Source organism: the organism of the source record quoted next, unplaced genomic scaffold (assembly GCF_019419815.1).
Source record: "Pyrus x bretschneideri cultivar Hongxiangsu unplaced genomic scaffold, Pyrus_bretschneideri_v1 Contig8, whole genome shotgun sequence".
Lineage (NCBI taxonomy): Eukaryota > Viridiplantae > Streptophyta > Magnoliopsida > Rosales > Rosaceae > Pyrus > Pyrus x bretschneideri.
The window spans coordinates 9,919,084-9,940,355 of NW_025999820.1; the positions used below are offsets into that span (position 1 = coordinate 9,919,084).

Below are 21,272 nucleotides of genomic sequence, written 5' to 3' on the forward strand. Positions count from 1 at the left end.
AAACGTACCGATATAATCAATGTCACATCCCGGCCCGGGGCGGATCACTTCCCGGGCCCGCTCCACCACCGTAGCACGATATTGTCCGCTTTGGGTCCCGACCACACCCTCACGGTTTTGTTTCTGGGAACTCACACGAGAACTTCCCGATGGGTCACCCATCCTGGGAGTGCTCTCGTGCGCTACTCGCTTAACTTCGGAGTTCCAAAGGAACCCAAAGCCAGTGAGCTCTCAAAAGGCCTCGTGCTAGGTAAGGATGAGAATATACATATAAGGATCACTTCCCTGGGCGATGTGGGATGTCACAATCCACCCCCCTTAGGGGCCCGACGTCCTCGTCGGCACACTTCCGGCCAGGGATAGGCTCTGATACCAAATTGTCACATCCCGGCCCGGGGCGGATCACTTCCCGGGCCCGCTCCACCACCGTAGCACGATATTGTCCGCTTTGGGTCCCGACCACACCCTCACGGTTTTGTTTCTGGGAACTCACACGAGAACTTCCCGATGGATTACCCATCCTGGGAGTGCTCTCGTGCGCTACTCGCTTAACTTCGGAGTTCCAAAGGAACCCAAAGCCAGTGAGCTCCCAAAAGGCCTCGTGCTAGGTAAGGATGAGAATATACATATAAGGATCACTTCCCTGGGCGATGTGGGATGTCACAATCAAACGGACAAACGTACCTAACAACGAGGTTTTTAACATTCTATTTAATTTACTAAAATAAATACTTCAATAAAAAAAAAAAAATCTGAAGTCATCATATTGAGAGATACATAAAAATAGGAGGAAAAAAAGGGAATGCCCAAAGAAATAACGTGAATAGACTTCTAACAAAATAAAATGAAATGATATTAAGTATCAAAATTGTAGAGAAAATGTTTAATCAAATTTTCTAAATGAAAATGTTTAACTTATGACATTTAAAAACGAGACATCTATATCAAAATGCTCCTTGTTTTAATTAATATTTTATGTTGTGTGATTGTGTAAATCTTTGTAGATTTGGTCTAGGATTTGTCTTTAATTTAGTAATTCTTTTGCCATTTAGTACTATGGTCTAGTGGTATTCCTTTTCACTTGTAAGTGAGAAGAATTTGAACCTCATTATTGCTAGCACATTATGAGGCTAAGTCCATGATTCCCTTCTAGTATAGATAATATCATTTATTCAAAAAAGAGAGTAACTCTTTTATATTAAGATTTGTATTATTTAGAGAGAAAATTCATCTCTTTTCGTGGTTTACTATAAATAAAGGTATCACCGTAAAGATCCTACTATTTTCCGAAGTCATATTCTCTCTATTCTCTCTTTGCCACACCTCTCTTACCAGTAACTTGGTCGCAACACTCGTGCAATTTTAATTATTTCTGTTGTAATAAACAAACGAAACCCACACCCCACCCTCTCTCATATTAAGCCACCTACACCACATACTCCAACACAAGTCTGCCTAAACCATGAAATTCAAACGACAGAAAAAGAATTCAAAAAACATCGTTGTTACTATCATGGACAACGGCACAAAGCATAAACACCATGAAAATATGGAAGAAGAATGCTTCAAGAGATACATGACTGCTCAAATTTTGAAGAGAAAAAAAGAAGTATCTGGAGTTCAAACGACATTAAAAGAATCCAAAAAACATCGTTGTTACTAGAAGCATGGCAACATCATGGACAAGGGCACAAAGGATAAACACCATGAAAATATGGGAGAAGAATGCTTCAAGAGAAACATGACTGCTCAAATTTTGAAGAGAAAAAAGAAGTACCTTGGGAGATCAAAGCACTGTTCCTCTTTTGTTTATGGACTGTTCATCTTTTATGGTTGAGCCTGAAAAAAAAATTAGAGAGTGAGTGTTGGATTCTTGATGAAAAGATTTTCTAGTGTACTGGGAAGACGGCTTAGTATACTAAGTATTATAATACAAGTGCTTAAATACTTGAAGAAAATTTGACAAAAAAAAATACTTGAAGAAAAATTCAATCATTTGGACTCAATGGTGTTGATATCTTGGAGAATGTGGCGAATGCTAGAGCTTATAACACGGATCACCAATCAAGGCTCTTGCTTGAAGCAGCTTCCATGATGGTAGAAACAAGGTGCGACACCACTATATGATTTCCGTTCTTTGTTGTGTAAGGAGATTTGTAAGTTGTATGACCTAGGGTCTTGCAAACGTCTTTGTCCAAGATATATGCTTGTTTAGAGTTTCGTCAAGTGTACAAATTTTTAGGTAAGACTAACTATCTAAACAACGTTGGTTCCATAGGTTTGCTCTCATGATAGTAGATAGTGCGACAGCCCTCTACAGAACAGATTTCTTAGGAAGAGGAGAACTTTCAGCGCGGCAAATGCATCTTGCAAAGTTTCTCCGGAGCCTTCAGAAGTTGGCAGATGAGGTAAAAATAGTTACACCATCACTAATCACAACACCATACTTGGACCCCCTAGATTAGCATTGTTATTGATCCGGATTTCCCCTCTGTACTGTGAACGCAGTTTGGCGTGGCCGTTGTGATCACAAATCAAGTGGTTGCACAAGTGGATGGTTCTACAATCTTTGCCGGTCCTCAAATTAAGCCTATCGGTGGTAACATCATGGCTCATGCTTCCACCACAAGGTTTGTAATGCTAAATGCTTTCACCTTCCTCCCAAACGGAACTGTTCTCACGTCAGCAATGAGCGTTACTCATCATTTGTTCCTTCTTACGACAGGCTTGCTGTCCGGAAAGGAAGCGGCGAAGAGCGCATCTGTAACGTGATAAGTTCTCCTTGTTTTGGCCCAAGCTGAAGCGCGGTTTCAGATCTCCCCAGAAGGTATGTCACCGACGTCAAGGACTAATACATTTTTCATGTATTGTTTTGGTACCTGTCTTGTAATAGGTCTGCAAGGATCCCAGCATAACTTTGTAATTTCTTTTCTACAGTTTGTATTCAATTTTTGGACAATTTGCCCAAAGCTTATAAATACAGGACTTTCCAAATTCTTTTTGGTTAAATCTCAAGAGTTAAATATAAGAGTCATTTTGGTTTCAATCTCTATTTAACCTAACCGTTAGATTGAAACTTTGTTTGTTTCAATATTTTGATTGAGGTCCTTAGCGTTTTGTAAGAGATTTAACTTCTGCATCTATACGTTATTTAGTATTATGGTTTAATGATATTTCTCTTCACATATAAATGAGAGGTCTTAGGTTTCATCCCATAGTGAATTTAAACCACATTATTGCTAGTCTATTACGAGGCTAAGCCCACCCTCCCCCTCAATTTAGATAATATTATTTGTTAAAAAAAAATAAAATAAAATAAAACTCTGCACATTATGCATTGATCAATATCCCACAAATTATAAAATTTAAATAAATTCAAATAATTTTTTAAAAATAAAGGTATAATAATGAAAAAAAAAACTAACAAAAAAATAATGTACCTACATAATTATTAATATATTTTAATAAATAACTATTGAAATCTCTACTAATTAATAAAACACTTATTGTCAACTGAAACTCTATAAAATTATCAGTTTAACCATCTAATTAAAAAGAACATAAATAAGAAATATGGGCCAAAAATGTAATTTCACACAACTAAATTTTGCTGTATTTTTTTTCAATGCCTCACACCTATACGTAATCCTAACATATCTCTAATTAAAATAAAATTAATTAATTAATTAATTAAAAAAAACATATTTCCACTCCCACATTCTCTATCACTCTCGACCTCTCTCCTCCTATTTCAAAAACAAAAACAAAAAATTTTCTCATACAATTTGTATGTGCCCAAATTAAAAATAAAATATATGAAAAATACATATTAAAACATGTTTTTCAATTTTAAAATTACGATATGCTAACATGTAAAATAATTTAATCGTTAAATAATAACGGGATAAAAGTGAAGAGACGGACAAAAAATGCAAGCAAGTTCGCACCAACTGTTTCCACGCCGAAGACGTCGTCGTCTTGTTCTACCCAACATAAGAGCCTTGCGTTTAAATCTTTATCGTCGGAAGAGGGAGCGAAGGACTGAGAAAAAACTCGACTGGGAGAAAAGAGGGCGGAGGAGAGGAGGCGAATTGTGGATGACGACGACGGCGACTGCAACCGTTGTATGAACCGACTTTGTTGTGAGTTGAAGAGGATTGAGAAATGGCGGCAAGCAAACCCGGCGTTCCGAAATCTGGAGCCATTTCCAAGGGCTACAACTTCGCATCTCACTGGGAACAGGTGCTTCTTCTTCTTCTTCTTCTCTCTCCTCCTCGTTGCCATAGATTCAAAATTCTTCATTGAAACAACGCCTTTTTCGTCTACATCTGAGTTTTGTGCAATTTTCTCCGCTTTATTGCAATTAGCTTGCTTCAGATCGGATCGGATCGGATCCTCTCGATATGAATTTTGATGTAGTGCTTTCTTTCCTCTGCAGAAAACTCCGTTATCTGAGCAGCAGCAAGCGGCCATTACAACGCTCTCGCATTGCATTGCGGAGCGGCCATTCCCACCCAATTTGGCTCAGGACGGCACTACAGGCCACCAGAATGGCCTAACTGTCTCCACCAAGGACAGCTCTTTGGGCTTGGAACATTCCGCCGCCATTGAAGCTGTTCTTGTCAATACGAATCAGGTACATTTTCGCCATCACATTCCATTATCTATTACAATTCGAAGGCTTTCACACTGAAATTAGCTTTTTCTACTTGCAGTTTTACAAATGGTTTACAGATCTTGAAGCAGCATTGAAGTCGGAGGTTAGTAATCGATTCTTGCAGCAAACTTATGTTGTAATTAAGTGTAAATTAAGCTCATTGCACATAAATTTTTCACATTTTAGACAGAGGAGAAGTATCGACACTATGTAGACACTTTGACAGAACGCATTCAGACATGTGATGGCATACTCGGTCAGGTAATGGCGATATATCTATCGGTATCGTTGAAGCATCTTTGTTTGAAGTTGTTGTGCTTGTTTGAAATAGCTGGTTCCGTTCTGTGCAGGTGGATGAAACCCTAGAGTTGTTTAATGAACTACAGAACCAGCATCAAGCAGTAGCAACAAAGACTAGAACCCTTCACGATGCTTGCGATAGACTGGTGGGACTTTCTTTCTAATGTTACCCCTTTTATTTCATCCACTTCCTTGGTGTCAGGTTAATTCATGGTTGTGGGGGCCTGGAAACTTATATAAAACATGATGCCTCCTCATTTTTCATTTGCAGTTAATAGAGAAACAACGGCTGATTGAGTTTTCGGAAGCACTCCGTAGTAAGCTCAACTACTTTGATGAATTGGAGAATGTAAGGTTTGAATCTACCTTACCTAGAGATATTTTGTTTGCTGACGTTGTGGTTTTGTTAAATATATGTGGTGATGCATAGCAGCATGGATAAACTTTTATTTTTGAACTAACAATTTAATTGATTCTTTTTCCAAAGCCTTTTAAGTTTTAAAAAATCCGCCCAAGTCAGTTTCTCCTTACTATGAATTCTCCTTATCAGGTTTGTAGTGTTACATTGAAGTTAATATACTTTGAAGCTTTGTGCCAAGGATATTACCTTCTTTTTTTTTTTTTTGTTCGGATGTGTGAGAAAATATCATGATGCACAAATTGTGTATGTAATACAAACCGCATAATATATTTATATATTCATCCTATTAGTATGTTATATATAATTCATGTTTAATTTTTCAACTGTGTGCAGATTACTACCAACTTTTATTCTCCAAACATGAATGTTCTGCATGAGAACTTTCTCCCTCTTCTCAAACGCCTTGATGAGTGCATATCGTAAGTGGGCTACCTTCTTTGTTAGTAACCGTGTGCAATTCTATGCTTCGGACACTATTCAGTTAAAATCCTTGGAAGTTTGTAATTCATACTAGGAAACATCAAGCATTTGATAAAGATATATTTATTGGATTAGAACTTATTGGTTTCAAACAATTTGTGCATACTTTAGGTACGTCGAAAGCAATCCACAGTATGCAGAATCCAGTGTTTACCTGCTCAAATTTCGACAACTGCAGGTATAATTTGCAAGAGTGTTGATTAGGTGAATAGTATAGAACAGAGATTGTCTTCCAGTAAGATTAATTTGACCTTCAATAATATATAATTTACTTGTTTTGGACAGTCTCGAGCCTTGGGAATGATTCGTTCTCATGTACTTTCAGTTCTCAAGGGTGCTTCTTCTCAGGTAATGTTAACTTATTGAACTGAATTACCATTAACACATCGTAGTAGACTTCTGTCTTAATATGCATTAATGTATATTACATGGCTTTGAATTATGGACACTGTCTTGCATCAGGTACAAGCAGCTATCCGGGGCAGTGGTGGCAATAACACATCTGTTTCTGAGGGTGTAGAAGCATCTGTTATATATGTCCGTTTCAAGGCAGCAGCAAGTGAGGTAACATTAATGATGCTATTAATTTGATTAATGCATTTAACCAGCCAGGGTGTGAAAAGTTGAAGGCAAGATGTGTCTGGAAAACATTTTCAGTTCTACCCTAATTTTTGAATGCGGGTGTGCAACTCTGTTCTTTTAGTTTTTAACTTCACACCTGTTTGTGTTGATGTCTAACAAGTAGAGTACTTGCAGCTTAAGCCAGTGCTGGAGGAAATTGAAAGCAGAGCATCAAGGAAAGAATATACTCAGATCCTTACAGAATGCCACAAACTCTACTGTGAACAGAGACTTTCGTTGGTGAGCTGATGAATTTTTTTTTTTTTTTTTTTGAAAAGGATCAATAGTTGTTTACCGTATTAATTCATTCCTTCATTTTATGACTTGTAATCAATCCACCTTTTTAATGCATTTTCAGGTAAGAGCTATAGTACATCAACGAATATCTGAATTCGCGAAGAAAGAGGCCTTGCCATCACTGACTAGATCTGGCTGTGCATATCTAATGCAGGTAAGATATAAATGCTACAAGGAATTTCATTGAGCAAAAACTCCTTAAAAAAAATACATGCGAAAGATTTGTCTATCATTGAATATAAGGTGAGGATGGGGTGTTTGACCCTGTCCTCTTTAATGATAGCGGGCAGTATCTTTGATATTTGATGTAATGTGATATGCAACTTATTCTCATGTATGAATTTGAGCCGCATACGTTGTGAACATAAGTTTCCATTGTAATTGAAACCACTATTTATTGCAGGTCTGCCAGCTAGAGCACCAACTTTTTGTTCATTTTTTTCCATCTTCTGCAGAGGACGTTTCAAGTTTGGCTCCATTGATAGATCCTCTGTAGGTCCCATTATATTTTTTGCTTTCAGTTCTTTTCTCTCGTTTTCTGCTTTCTTGAGAGGCTGACATGTAATAATGGGTTAGGCAATCTCTTTTAAATTACATGTGCCAAAAGTGAATGAAGCTTGATTGGTTTGGTCCTTTCCACTTCATTCCTTGTTAAGCTGTTACATTGTAGTATGGAGGTTGGCTGGTTGATTGGTTTATGCATGCTTTAAACCATATAATAACCTCCTTTTGGTGATAATTCATGCAGGTCTACATATTTATATGATACACTGCGGCCAAAACTTATTCATGAAACAAATGTTGATTTTCTTTGTGAACTTGTTGATATATTGAAAGCTGAAGTCCTAGGTGAACAGTTAAATCGGAGGACTGAATCATTAGCTGGTCTACGTCCTACATTAGAGAGAATTCTTGCCGATGTTCATGAGCGGTTAACTTTCCGTGCTCGAACACATATTCGTGATGAGGTGACTTCTATTCCTGAGAGTTCTCATTGTTTGTTGAGTTGTTACCTTTGTTTCTTAATTTTCCAGTTAATCTTGTTTTCTTGACTAGCTACCACTTTCCTTTTTAAATTTCTTAAAATCTCTCTCTTGCTTTTTTTCCAGATAGCAAATTATTTTCCTCTGGATGAAGACTTGGATTACCCTGCAAAGCTGGAAGGATCAGCGGCCGATCAACTTGAAACTACTTCTGTAACTTTTTTCCCATTTCCTTTTTGAACTTTTATGGATTTCTGAGATAAATTTTTGTTTACATTGCCTGATGCAGATAGGCATATAGGACATCCACACATGGTTTAATAATTTTAATTTTCTATTGTGTTTCATGCCCTTGATGAATTATTCATTCAGTCTGGTGAGATTGATTGTTCACTTAATGGAATATCCATAACCCAGAAACAAACTGTGTCTTTTTTTTTTTTTTTTATGTAAGTGATATTTGGGAGGTGAGAATAGAACATAGGACCTAAGGTGACATTTAGTGACCTTAGAACTTATTGATCACTTCTTGTATCAAATATATCCTTTAATTTTGCAGTCTACCTCTAGGGACAGTAGTATGCCTTTGCCCTTGTAACATGTTTCCAAGCTGGTAATTTCGGATTACTCACACACAATTTAATATATCTTTTATGGTAGTTGGTGCAACTGGTTTCCAACCTGGTAATTTTGGATTACTTATGCACGATTGAATATATCTTTTATGGTAGTTGGTGCAAGTGGTTACACTACTGTTGGCTCCAGTTCTGCATCATTTCTGGTTGATTTAATGTCCTTACCTACGATTGTTATATATAGATATGGATTGATTTTCTCATCTTTCCTTATCTTTATCCTTTGTCAAACACAGGCTGATGAAAACCTTGTTTTTAAAACATGGTATCCACCTCTAGAGAAAACGATATCTTGCCTTTCAAAGTTGTATCGCTGTTTAGAACCAGAAGTTTTTACTGGTTTAGCACAGGTACTTAAGTCTTTGCACAGCTTTCAAACTTGTCTTGAATAAATGCCCTTCATATAAATTTGTTAAACAATTATTTTTTTGGTATACAGGAAGTAGTTGAAGTTTGTTCAGAATCTATCCAGGTGAGCTACTGAATATGTACTGTCTTATGCAGTGCATTTTGAATTTCTGTGTGCATAATTCCAGTTAATTTTTTTTGTGTTACCTCTACTGTCATATTATCCCTGTTTATTAACATGATGGGATTTGTTTAGCATGGGCTTAATATGGTGACATACTTTTCTGGTGCTATCTTGATTGTTGTTTCTTTTATCTGCCAGAAAGCGGGCAAACTCATCACAAAGAGATCATCCCCAATGGACGGTCAGCTTTTCCTCTTAAAGCATCTTCTTATCTTAAGGGAGCAGGTGATTGTCCTTCTTTCTTGATGTATATATCATGGGTAATTGTTCTTTAAAAATGACTTGTTAATGCATCTATTTTGTCTTCCCAGATTGCGCCTTTCGATATTGAGTTTTCTGTTACACATAAGGAACTTGATTTCTCGCACTTGCTGGTTAGTTTTCTAACTCTAAAGTTCTCCTATTCAATGTATTATATAGTGTTCAGTAAAGTTCTATTAATGTTTGATATATCCTCTCGGTCTTTACTGGAATGATGCAACAATTTGTCATTATTTTGATTACAATACGTGGAAATTTTGAATTTTGAAATAAAGCCAATTTTTGTTTTCTTTTCAATTAAGTCAGTTCTCTAGTATGGACGGTATTTCATTGACGAAGATGTCTAGAATGTTGTTTTGTTTCGGGCAATAAGTATTAAAATTTAATTAAATGCCTGAATTTTGATGGAATGAAAATCTTAATATTTTTGAATCTTCTGGCAGGAGCATCTAAGACGAATTCTTAGAGGTCAAGCCTCTCTATCTGATTGGTCCAGGTCAACTTCACTAGCAAGAACACTATCTCCCCGAGTTTTAGAAAGTCAAATAGATGCCAAAAAGGTTTGTCAATCAATGGTTTCTTAGTTGACTTTTAGAGCATAACTGTAATCATTAAGTGGCCTTAAGCTGCTTTGGATCATTTTATTTTCCGCTTATTCTTTCACCTCGGTGTGTTTCTCTGCTAACCCCGTTTCCCTCCCTTTTCTCCATTAGATAGGATTGCAGAGCAAGCTTTCGTTTATACTTTTCACTTTGGTTCATTTTCTGGAGATTCTTCATTGTATTATTCGAAATAATTTGTCGGTAATCCATTCATGTAATGTACTTGCAGGAATTGGAGAAAAGCCTGAAAACCACTGGTGAGGAGTTCATTATGTCTGTGACGAAGCTAGTTGTGGATCCTATGCTTTCATTTATTACCAAGGTTTGTGTTTGTCATTCCCCCCTTTAGTAATATGGATTTGAAACGTGGAGCAAATGAGAGACCAGCATAGATACAAGTATACAACTAAAAATCAAACAGAACAGTAAAATACATTGCCGAAATCCACATTAGACATGTGAATAGCTCATAGACTTGCAGATACGTTGGAAACTTTTCTAACTTTACATCTTCATAAACTCATATCTGAGTGCTTGTTACAGCTTAAAACCCATATCATTCAAAAATGCTAACACAATCTTTATCCGTAGATTCCTATGGCATGTTGTTGAGGTACCTGGATGGATTGATGGATCCATAACTGAGTGCTCGACTGCTTGTTATAACTTAAATCCATAATGTCATTAGGCATCCTGCGTTTACTAAGTTTGTTCACATTTAGATATGATTTCTCTTGTTTTTCTACATCTGTATTTCAAAAGTTCGTTCATGTCTAAAAGGTTTTGGTTGTGTTTAGGTCACAGCTGTGAAAGGTAGTCAGAATCAAAAGGTAGAGTCGGTTATGTCCAAACCAATAAAAGATCAAGCTTTTGCAACCCCGGATAAGGTGGCCGAACTTGTTCAAAAGGTATGCATAATTGCTCGTTTTCTTTGACTGCAGTGGAGAGCCATGTTAGGGAGGGCCATCATAAATTTGACTGCTAGGGTTCTTGTTTTGCGGTCTACATATTTGATAACAACAGCTAAGTCTCATAATGTACTCTGGAACAGGTAGCTGCTGCAATTCAGCAAGAGTTGCCAATGGTAATGACGAAAATGAAGCTTTATTTGCAGAACCCGTCAACACGAACTATACTATTCAAAGCTATAAAGTAAGTACAGAATTCACTCGTACAATGTGAAATTTAAGGTCCTCGACAGATTAAGCTGGTATTTTCACTTGCTGACGGATCAGTTTATCTTCCTTTCCTAACTCGGTCCTGACAAGCCTTCTTCTTTTCTCCTTTTTTTCTGCAGGACAAATATTGTCGAAGCACATGTTCGTGTACAGACCCTGCTGAAGGACGAGTATTCAGCGGAAGAGGTACAAGGCATCATACACATGCCTTCCATACAAGAACTACATGCACAACTTGATAATCTCCTTTAGTGTGCACCATCTAAATTGTTCTTTTAGCCGCGCGATTTAAAGGTTATTTTTTCGTAGAGAAGAGAAATCCTGCAATGTTGAACCAGTTTTACAATACGACGAAAATATGTATCATTTTTTGTACCGTATAAAGCGCCGGTGGGCAGTCTTATAGGTTTTGTGTAGAACTGCTCATGAGCTGTTTTTGTTCGATTTCAATTTCCAAGTTTTGGTTCAATGAAGCACAATTTGTATTTTGAAAACGGTCATAATCTGTATCAGAATATGTGCTATTTGCAACTGGGAAATAAATGTTACTTGTTAGTTTGACTGTATAAACTATAAACGAGTAATTATGTCGAATTAGTGGTTGGATTATTATTCAAGTGAAAATAAGCCTCTAACGTTTTTTATTTTTGGACATATAGTCCATAAATTTATTAAACTGCCCATTTCCATCCTACTATAAAAATTCAATTTTGTTTTACCCAATTTTCAGTCAACTTAAGTTATGCGACTTGTAGGCGATACTAATGAGTGTAAATTGGCAGTTTATAAGGAATTTAAAGATTTGTTTTCCCCAAAATAAAAAGTCTAGAGAGGTAACTTAGGTTCGATTTTCGTTAAAAGCGAATTTGAACCAATTGCTAACTTATTGTGAGGCTTAGCGTACCCCTTTTCCTCTTAGTGTAGATAATATCGTTTGTTAAAAAAAAATAAAATATATATATATATATATATATATATATATTGACAACTAAATTCAAAGCCTATACGCAAATTTTATGGGCGAGAAGATGACAGTAGTTCTTTTAAAGTGCAAGTCGCATCATTTGACGGACCGTTGGATGTAACAGCTTTGAAACTAACTTTAATAGTTTAAGGACATATTTTTCCAATAGAATAATCTGGAAAAAACTAATTTTCACTCGGGTAATAATCGAACGCTATTTACCTCTTATGAATAAAGAAAATGTGAAAAAGGGAGAGGCTTGCTGCTTTGTAGCTTTGCATTGGACATTATTCTACTGAGCTCACATCTTCAAATATACAAGTAAAAGTAGTAAGGATTATTTTCACATATATACAGGCTAGAAGACATTAATTCAGCTCGGATCTTGCGCAGTTTCTTCACCAAGGTCAGATTGCGACCCGCTCGGTACGATCGTTAGGGGAGACCACTGATCGGGCACCATGAGGAAGTAGGTTGTCATAGCTTTCCTGAATCGTTTCTTGTATTGCTGGGGTGAAATCACGGTTGGAGACGTGTTCTTGGGTCCACCGAGAATCCCGGAGGTCTTCACCCAAGTTTCAAGGTGCTTGTCCCATGTGTACTGTCTCATAAAATCAATGATCCCCACAACCAGCTCATCCTTTTCCTCGTCCACACCGACCAGTAACGAGTAGTCCATGACATCAATCGACTGTGGCAAAATAGATGACAAGATGTTAGCAAACAACGGATGCCAGGGCAATCAAACACCAAAATCTAATCACTACGCCTCGAAAACAATCACACAGGATTTGGAGGGAGGCGCCGATGAAAAGAATACATGCATTCTTCTCTGCACACTGCATTGGGTGGCGTGGGGTAGTATATGTGTCATGCCATTCAAGAAATCACGTCAATTCGGAGAATAGTATTTGTTAAAATCTTTGTGCACAGAGCATTTTCCGATTGGAAAAACAATGGGGTTACTGAGGAAACATTAATGCGGCAACAGGGAGTTAAAATCGAACTTACAGCAAGGAACGCAGTATCATTCCAGACAGCTCTCTCTAGTCGCCGCTTTGCCTTGCTCCCCACAAAAATTGGAGAAGTCGGCATTGCTTCAATCAGATTCTGGTCGAGTAGAACTTTATTGCTCCCACTTGTATCTGGATTATAACGTGATCGAGAAGATCCTTTCAGATCATAAAGCCGCGTGACATTCCGTCTAAATAATAAATTCTCCATTACTAAAACATCCATCTTGGACTCTTTCCCTGCTTTACCATGCTTTGACGAAACCTTCAAGACAAAAGAGAAACGAAAAATTGGGTCAGACTTAAGTGAAAAGTTGTATATCAGGCCACTAAAGAAAAACGTTAAGCATTTTAGTGAGAGCAAGAGAAACGAAGAATACCTGATAAATACCCAGGATCTTTGCCAGGCAAGTCGGGCTTCGAAAACTGATTGACTCGGACAAATACTTGAAATAAGATGGTGCAAACTTGATAAATGATTCCAGCTCTGTCTTTGTAACTTGTTTGATGATAAATCGATCATCCAAGGTTTTTGCAAAGAAAACGTTGCTCTTGCCACCCTGGGCGCCCCACTTCTTACAGCGGCTGAGAGATCGCACGAAATCTCTTTCAGAAGGGCAACACGTCCTCCTTAAAGCCTCAAACCGCGTTGCGTAGTAACAAGTCACAGTATACTTCACCTTACCAAGGGGGCCATCATCTGTAAAAGAAACTCTAGCATGAATGTCCTTTGACAAAAGTGAGTCCAAAGCTTGAGAGCTCCGCGACCGTGACACAGATGACATGCTCTCATCAGAAGAACCAATATTTCTGTAGGTCTCAGAAAACGACTCATCAAAAGAGCTAAGTGAGAGAAGATTTGCGGAATCAAAAAGAGGTACTGAGACTGAACCATCCATAGCATCTCTTGGTCTCTCAGACTCAGAAATCTGCACATGATAATCTGGCGAGACAAGTGCATAGGCAATAACACTAGTGGGTTCATCGTCAAAAACAGGGATGACAGTGTCATTAATACCAATTGGCAGTAACAGCCTGGCACCACTTTGCCTTTCCGATTCGCGGAACATTGGAACATTGACGGGATTGTATTCACCAATATTGATCTTTTGTGCATTCAGTGAATAACTTTTGTCAAATACCTTGAGAGATGATGTAGAGCTAAGAGAATGAGTTGAAGCAGTTGTCTGTACCCCAGCTTGGTCAACAGCACAATTTTGCAGATCTGAATTCGATGCAACTTTTCTCATCACAGTCGGAGAATTTACCAAGGTTGAATCAGGTTTAGAGTAGCCATTCTCTTTAGGAATCATACTAGTTGGGTGACTTTCACCAGTCCAAGCCGCATCAAGGGTATCAGATAAATTTGCCACTACTAGACTCTCATTCCCTTCTGAGAGGGCCCTTCGTTCGCTTAGGCCAGACTCCAATGGATCAGATTTATCCATGGCATTTTCAGAGGACCGTGTGGAAATTTTTGCCTCGTTACTATGATTCGGGTTCTGAACGATTTCATTGTTCTTCTGCTCCCCTTCAGGCTGGCTAAAGCCGCCAACATCTCCTCCTTGATAAATACTTACATCTGGCTTTGTTTCCCGAAGAGAGGAATCACAACTACTAAATCCTTTACCTGGCTTGGAGTTTATATTTGTCTCGACAAGCTTCTCCATAGAACTGATAGGTTTCTCCTTGAGTTTTGGAAGGGAACTTCTCAAGCCTTCCTGGAAACTATTTTTACTTAAACTGGCAGCCTGAATTAGGCGTTGATCCCAAATGTAAGAATGAAAGAGCAACTGCCTCCTTAATCTATTGATCTCGAGAATATCAACTGCAGGCTGGCCACACTTCACCTCCCTATGCATCGCTTTTTGTAATGATTCCTAAACAATGTCATGTCACGATTGAGATACCAAAGGATTAAAATATGTAACTTCCCTCTCCAACAAATGAAAAATAAAATAAACAATGCATGTAGAAAGGTGGTGTGATACACATAAACTACCTCAAAGTCTTCTCTTTCCTTTTGAAGCATCTCTTCAAGTTCTACAATTTGATGACTTGATTCAGGTGCTTTCTTCCCACCATCCGGTGTCCCTGAAATTGGTCTCTTCTCCAAAATCTGATTAAGAGCATTGTGCAATTCAGTAAAGAGAAGCTCTGCCCGATGACCCACCTAGTAAAACAAGATCAATAATCTCATAAGCATTGATAAATTTAGAATCATTTGCTACATTAACTAAGATTAAAAATAAAAGATAATAAACTTACCTCCTCCACTTCTTTTTGTATCCATTCCTGATTATCATAGTTAAATTCGAGTTTTTGTGGAGGAAGATAAACAGAATGAACATGAATGGAGGCATAGCGGAAGCAAGCAACCATTCTTCCAAAACTGTACATGTAAGAACAATAGCATAAGATAAAAACATAGTGATAAAACGGCATAGACTTTTCTCTGAAATTAAAAAACAAGAAAGAAGGTAAACTGAGGATGGTGCAAAAGTTAGCGGGTCATAAGTGAAAATGCATACCCATAAAACCGAAGACAATCTCTGTGAAGGGAATGACCACAAGTTGCAACTCTGTTCGCAGCTGCATGATTTGAAAAGCTTAACTCTAAAAACTTCCCAAACGATAAACCCCAAGCAGCATCGGACATGACTACTCTTCGAGTTGCAGGAGGGAAGCCATTGGCTCGAGGACATTTCAAGCACCTGTGCCACATCCAAATTTTGCCTTCCCTTTCCCCAGGTAGAAAAATCTCTGGGAGCTTCTTAACAGAAATTGTAAGGCTCCCTTGTCTATGAGTATAACAATGAACATGCGCTTCTGATGGCATCCCACATGAACGACAAAGGTAATTCTGATAGAGAATTATGACACAACTTCATCTTATGAAATTGCTTATGAAAAATATGTCCACAAAATTAGCAAAAACAAAAGGTAATGATTGAAAATGAAAAATACCTGATCAAACAGATGATCTCGTAAGAACCTCCCCAAAGGCTTATCAAAACTTCCGTAGTATTTGATTCGAAACAGATGGGACCGTTCACACACAGTTCCCTTCCACACACAACGTGTTGACAGGGAAACCAAAATGCTTTGGTGGTCAGAAGGTGAGGGTGGAAACTCTTCCTTTGAAGATCCTACCTCCTCATTCTGATAATCACTATGATGTTTTATGGATGTCAACTCTGGAGTCTCACCATGATTTGCAGCTAAAGCACCGCCACCATGTCCTAATGACTCTGAGGTGGCAAGAGAATTAGAGATCAAACTACTGTTGAGCAAAGCTTCCCCAGCCTGAGCTGGATTGTCCAGGCAAGAATCTTTAGAACCTGCATCAATTTTATTTTCAGAGGCACATATTGAGGGGAGCTCTTTACGGTAACATTCTGTGATATCCTCTTCTGGTGGAGACAAGGAAGTAAAGGGAGATCTAGATTCTCTAGAGCTCAAAGCATGTTCTATGAGAAAAGCTTGAGAACAAGCTTTAGATGAGCAAATTGAATCGGCACCTTGCATGTTCAAAATGGGGCCACTAGTGGTAGATGAATTGTTATCTGAAATTAACCCTTGATTAGATTTCTGTAGTTCCCTGCTAGCATCAGGACCCTGAGGCTTGCCAGCCGGTGGGACACTAAAACCAGGTATGGTGGAAATAGACCTGTCAATACTTGATGGTTTATCGGGTAATGCAACAGTAATCTCAGACTTCAAAGTAAGTTCCGGAAGTGAAGCACCTTCATCAGCTAGAAATGAAGTCTCCAGAGCCAAGTGATAAGCGGCAAAAACTCCATATTGGACAACATGTTTCACCTTCTTTAACTCATCCCCATTGGCACCATAGAGCAATACCTGAAACAAATTCAATCCATCTTAAAACTTCTGACTTTTTGGTAAACAAAAAACATAGTAAAAGGAATTACTAAAATAGTTAATGTTAAAATGGTAAAACAGTCATGCAAATGCTCCCTATCCACCAGTCAAAGCTAAGAAGAACTCTGAATTAAGATATCCTTGATCGGCAGTCTGGTAACCTGATTACAATTCCATTGTCTTTGCTATTTTCTTTTGTTCTTTCACTGTGTTAACAAGTGACAATACAAATAACAATAGGTCCTAGCCTACAAATTTGACAAGACACCAAAATGTGCCAGTTAATGCCCAACAAAGTCTGTGTATATATTCGGGACTTACGGTAACACCCAAGGGCTTCGGGCAACCTTCAAAGAACATCAGAGTCTTTGTCAATTTCTTCCCACCTTGCCCAGCACTGCCATGCACTTCAAGAAACTTCTCCACATGGAACATGTCACAAAACCCTAGTTTTGGTGATGTGAGATGATCTATTGAAGGGACTATTTGTGCCCCAGTGCAGCGGGCTATTCGCTCCAAAAGTGGCCTCTTAATATTCAAAACAAGTGAGATGTCTTTCGCAAGAAGGTAATCTTGAGCATACCGAGATACAGACTTCTCCACCAAAAGAACATTTGGGTGATGTGAATCTATCTTTGCAACTGCCATCTTCAGATGATCCATTTCCTAAAAAAGGGATAGTCCATCAGAAGGAGAAACATACAAGATTACTAAATGAATAGGAAAGATAAGTGTGTGATAGAAAACATATGCAGGGTTTGATCGCTAATCAAAATCCTACAAATTCAAAGTTTTAACGTACAACACAAATAAACGGAAAAGGTAAAAAGAACCTGCTGCAACAAAGTATCGAAACTTGACAAGAGGTTTGAAACACGCTGATATTCCAAAGCTCCTCCAAGGATTAAAAAGCGCGGTTTTTCTATTTTTGATGTCATTCGCCGATGAGCCACATTTTTCTTACAAACAACTCCTTTAACCACCGTACTGAACAAAATGAAATGAAAACCCGTCAACAACTAATGGATTGCATAACTTTCGCATGTAACAGGACATAGATATAATATAAAAGTTTAGGAACCATTATAAATTTGGTCTACTGAAATAATACTGCACAGGAATATGCCTCACACTGCTCAAAATGGTGAAAGAATAAACTTTAGATCAAAAAGATTTACCTATCAGTTCGACGCCCACAAGCTATGCATTTAACCTTCACATATCCCCCAGGGTCCATTCCTCCACCCTTGCTCGTATCTGGCTTGAGAAGTGTGGCAGCTTCCCACGACAATGAAGTAATTATGTCCAACCAGCTCTCATTGTTGCCTTCATCACCCAGTGGTAGATTTTCAACCTGCAAAAGCTGAGATACTAAAGCTCTAAAATGACCTTCCACAACATTCTTCATCGCCTTCCTGTGCTCCTCAATTGACTTCTCCCTCGTATGACACTCCCCATTACCAAAGCTATTTGAAGAACCCAGGTAACCCCACTCCCCTGCACCACCACCAGAACCACCACCATCATAATCGTCGTCATCAAATAAGACAGCTTCTCTCTCATCTTCTTCGTCCTCGGGCTCCGGAGGGAGCCAAAGTAGCCCATTGTTCTCAAAATCCACAGGTTCTGTATTAGTGCTTTGCAGGTCATATGGAGAAGTTCCACATTGATCACCATTATCGTGTTCGTATGGTTCTTCCTCAATTTTATGAATTCCTACTGCATCCTGTGTATCAAAACTCCCAGGTAATAAGGAACTTGTGTTATCTCCATCAAGATGCACATTCTGGGGTCCATAGACGCTAGCAAATTCCTCGATTGTGACTGCACCATAATAGTCATTGCCATGAGAGAGATGACTTGGTTCTGAATCTAAACGATAAACTCCATAGTCATCATCCTCATCATCACTCCTGGTATCAGACGATAAGTAAAAAGTAAAAACAAGCAATGGATTACCTTATAAAGAGCCAAATATAAGGATATGAGATATGAGGACGAGAATGAATAATCATGGTTAGAAACTTAAACGTAAAATTCATTTATATGACCTGACACATACATGTATCGCATACTCGCAGGCCACATTAACATTAAATGAAGACAGAATGACTGGAAAGATATTTCACGAAAACAGAAACTCTATTCACTTTCCAATCCATGATTGGTATTCTTTATTCAGACATAAACAAAGACCTTACACGGACACTTGAAAACTTATTTGAAACTAATGAATTTGTGAAGTACAAGGAAAAGGTATTCAGTGATAGCAGGAGATACCTGTTCATGCAAAAGCCATATTGATTTAGAGAGGGCTCGGCCATGGCAACATCAGAACTAATGCTCGTCTGCGATGTCACATTGTCTTGCTGTACCGGAACTGAATCAATTTGGGAAGATGATTGACTAGGGCTACGACCAGAACTATATGGCACGTGCTGGTAAGGTCCGGTCGAATAAGGGGTAGAACCAATAGTGCTGCTGCTGCTGTGGCAGGTGCAGCTGGACTTGGTGCTTACCAAACTTGTCGCAGATGGTGATGGACTGAGACCAGGGCTGGCTGCAGGGCCGGCCCCATTATTGGGTGCCGCTACCCCTTGCTCCCATTGGTGGAAGCAATAATAACAGACCCTAATCCGCTCCCAATCTTCTCTTCCAGCCCTTGGCTCATCAGACGCCGCAGGAATAGAGTTTGCAGTACACTTAGCACAGAAAACTCGGCCACAAAGTCGACAATGATGCCTTCGGTTAAATATTGTGAACTGGGAGTCACAGTCATAACATACCCTACAGCTTTGATCAGGCATCCAAAAGTCCCTGGACACATTGGGCGGCTCGGACCTCCTGGGGATCCAAGACTTGAATATGTCAACTAACTCGGATAGTTTGTTGTCGGGAGTGCCCATCGACAACTACCCCACCCGAGCCCTCTCATGATGACAGGATCATCATTGTAAGCTCTCCCTAAACAGAATTGCAACTAAATCACCGAATAACAAATAGAATCCAAATAACCATAACAATTGAAAACTTTAGGAATTCGGAACTCAAGAGCTCATCGAAATTGAAATGTACATATACAAAACGCCATCTGAAATCATAATATCAATCACAATCACAGAATTCAATCCAAAACACAAATTTAAGCTGAGAGTTAAAAAAAAAGCATCAATCTTTGCAGCTAGCAAAAGGGTTGCATGCAAAAAAGCATAACTTTTAAGCTTCATTTCTCATGGTATAAAAGAAAAGCAGCAAAAATTTACCAGAACCAGTAGTTGGAAGCAGCAAATTTGAAACCCCATTTGGCTAAAGTCCCCAAATTCAAGTGCTTCTGCAAATTCAAGTGCTTTTGCAAACTGAGATTTTGAGAGATCACCAGAAATTCCAAAAGCTCAATCCTGAGACCCAAAAGTGCTTTCCTTTCTGCTTCAACTGCAACACGTCTCTGCAAAAATACCCCAAAAACCAAAACCCTAATCAATCAATCAAGAAGGCACAAAATCTCCAATAGACCCCACCAGAAATTATAAGCCCGTCTTATGTGCAGAATATTTATAATTTTATATGGGTATTATTTTCGGGATAAAATCGTTCATACAACAGCAAACCTGTTGTTTTGTATTATCTGTAACAATAAAATTATATAAAACAAAATTACAAAAGCCACAGAAAAAATATAAATTAAAAAGGAAGAAAGATATTGACCAAAAAAAAAGAAGGGGGAAGAAGGATACAGAAAGGTGAAATGTCAACCGCCACTTGTAACTGTAATTCCCGCATGTTGACTCTCCTACTTAACGTTACTCTATAAAATTTAATTTTTTACCTTCTTTCTCAATTTTTTTTTTTTAACTTTGGTTATAAGCGAGATCATTCATAATATAAAGGCTAGTTTGGGGTTGATATTTTTTTTTTTTTTAAACTGCTTCTGTTCTATTGTAAAGAATAAACAGTTGTGAAAAAACCATCTTTCTTACAAGTATATGGAGAGCAGTTTTGATTTTCTGCTACTTTTTTAAGATTCTTTTTTTTTTTTTAATAATTTAAGCAATCTCAAACCCACTCTAAATTCAAAACGCAATAGGTTGAAGAGGAAAACAATTACCACTATGACAATTTGTAAAATAAATATTGTCATTTTTTTTTAAATAATTATCATTTGTCATGATAATTCATGGAAATTATTTAGTAGTAGAAGTGCATGTGAAGAGAAAAGGATAATGTCGAATTAAATTTAAAGGAAACAAAGAAAGATTTAACCAATGGAGATTTGAGTTCAAATATCAAATCATATAAGTTTTCAAACTTATGTGGATAGCTTCAATTATTAGAGTTTGATTTTTCCAAAAAAGAAAATGGAACAGTAAAGAATTAAGGATTGGAAACCATACATACAGGTCAAATTTCCGTTAGGTCAGTTGGTCCAATTATTTACGAATTAGCTTA

At 38.0% G+C, this 21,272-nt stretch overlaps 3 protein-coding genes across 3 annotated transcripts; 2 read left to right on the forward strand and 1 right to left on the reverse strand.

Moving 5' to 3' along the window:
• The first annotated feature begins 1,678 nt into the window (after positions 1 to 1,678).
• LOC103959192 (DNA repair protein RAD51 homolog) lies at positions 1,679 to 2,772 on the forward strand. Its single transcript, XM_048575244.1, has 4 exons — positions 1,679 to 1,818; positions 1,983 to 2,108; positions 2,279 to 2,408; positions 2,509 to 2,772. The coding sequence occupies exons 1-4, from the start codon at positions 1,679 to 1,681 to the stop codon at positions 2,770 to 2,772; spliced, it is 660 nt and encodes a 219-aa protein (XP_048431201.1).
• A 1,203-nt stretch (positions 2,773 to 3,975) lies between these two features.
• LOC103959112 (conserved oligomeric Golgi complex subunit 3) lies at positions 3,976 to 11,522 on the forward strand. The gene is made up of 24 exons (XM_009371454.3): positions 3,976 to 4,242; positions 4,439 to 4,636; positions 4,716 to 4,760; positions 4,844 to 4,918; positions 5,008 to 5,103; positions 5,229 to 5,306; positions 5,712 to 5,797; positions 5,970 to 6,036; positions 6,144 to 6,206; positions 6,321 to 6,422; positions 6,615 to 6,719; positions 6,838 to 6,930; positions 7,180 to 7,268; positions 7,525 to 7,744; positions 7,886 to 7,972; positions 8,631 to 8,744; positions 8,834 to 8,866; positions 9,065 to 9,151; positions 9,238 to 9,300; positions 9,631 to 9,747; positions 10,019 to 10,111; positions 10,587 to 10,697; positions 10,841 to 10,941; positions 11,087 to 11,522. Exons 1-24 carry the CDS (start codon positions 4,165 to 4,167, stop codon positions 11,217 to 11,219), a joined length of 2,334 nt encoding a protein of 777 aa, XP_009369729.1. The 5' UTR covers positions 3,976 to 4,164; the 3' UTR covers positions 11,220 to 11,522.
• Positions 11,523 to 12,135: 613 nt separating this feature from the next.
• LOC103959111 (1-phosphatidylinositol-3-phosphate 5-kinase FAB1A) lies at positions 12,136 to 20,462 on the reverse strand. Its single transcript, XM_009371453.3, has 12 exons — positions 20,090 to 20,462; positions 19,107 to 19,790; positions 18,005 to 18,739; positions 17,660 to 17,813; positions 17,148 to 17,492; positions 15,912 to 16,805; positions 15,476 to 15,807; positions 15,213 to 15,336; positions 14,947 to 15,117; positions 13,325 to 14,824; positions 12,943 to 13,209; positions 12,136 to 12,622 (listed from the first exon to the last, which is right to left on the reverse strand). The coding sequence occupies exons 2-12, from the start codon at positions 19,730 to 19,732 to the stop codon at positions 12,305 to 12,307; spliced, it is 5,466 nt and encodes a 1,821-aa protein (XP_009369728.1). The 5' UTR covers positions 19,733 to 19,790; positions 20,090 to 20,462; the 3' UTR covers positions 12,136 to 12,304.
• Between the last annotated feature and the right edge of the window lie 810 nt (positions 20,463 to 21,272).

Excerpts from the sequence above, each read along its gene's own strand:
- LOC103959192 (XM_048575244.1), top strand. The coding sequence starts at position 1,679 with ATGGACAAGGGCACAAAGGATAAACACCATGAAAATATGGGAGAAGAA. Across the intron at positions 1,819-1,982 it reads TCCTCTTTTGTTTATGGACT|AAAAATTCAATCATTTGGAC; the intron begins GTTCATCTTTTA and ends AAATACTTGAAG. Across the intron at positions 2,109-2,278 it reads TCCATGATGGTAGAAACAAG|GTTTGCTCTCATGATAGTAG; the intron begins GTGCGACACCAC and ends TTGGTTCCATAG.
- LOC103959112 (XM_009371454.3), top strand. The coding sequence starts at position 4,165 with ATGGCGGCAAGCAAACCCGGCGTTCCGAAATCTGGAGCCATTTCCAAG. Across the intron at positions 5,104-5,228 it reads ACGATGCTTGCGATAGACTG|TTAATAGAGAAACAACGGCT; the intron begins GTGGGACTTTCT and ends TTTCATTTGCAG. Across the intron at positions 6,931-7,179 it reads GCTGTGCATATCTAATGCAG|GTCTGCCAGCTAGAGCACCA; the intron begins GTAAGATATAAA and ends TATTTATTGCAG.
- LOC103959111 (XM_009371453.3), bottom strand. The coding sequence starts at position 19,732 with ATGGGCACTCCCGACAACAAACTATCCGAGTTAGTTGACATATTCAAG. Across the intron at positions 16,806-17,147 it reads CGAAGCCCTTGGGTGTTACC|GTATTGCTCTATGGTGCCAA; the intron begins GTAAGTCCCGAA and ends AATTTGTTTCAG. Across the intron at positions 15,808-15,911 it reads GAGATCATCTGTTTGATCAG|AATTACCTTTGTCGTTCATG; the intron begins GTATTTTTCATT and ends ATTCTCTATCAG.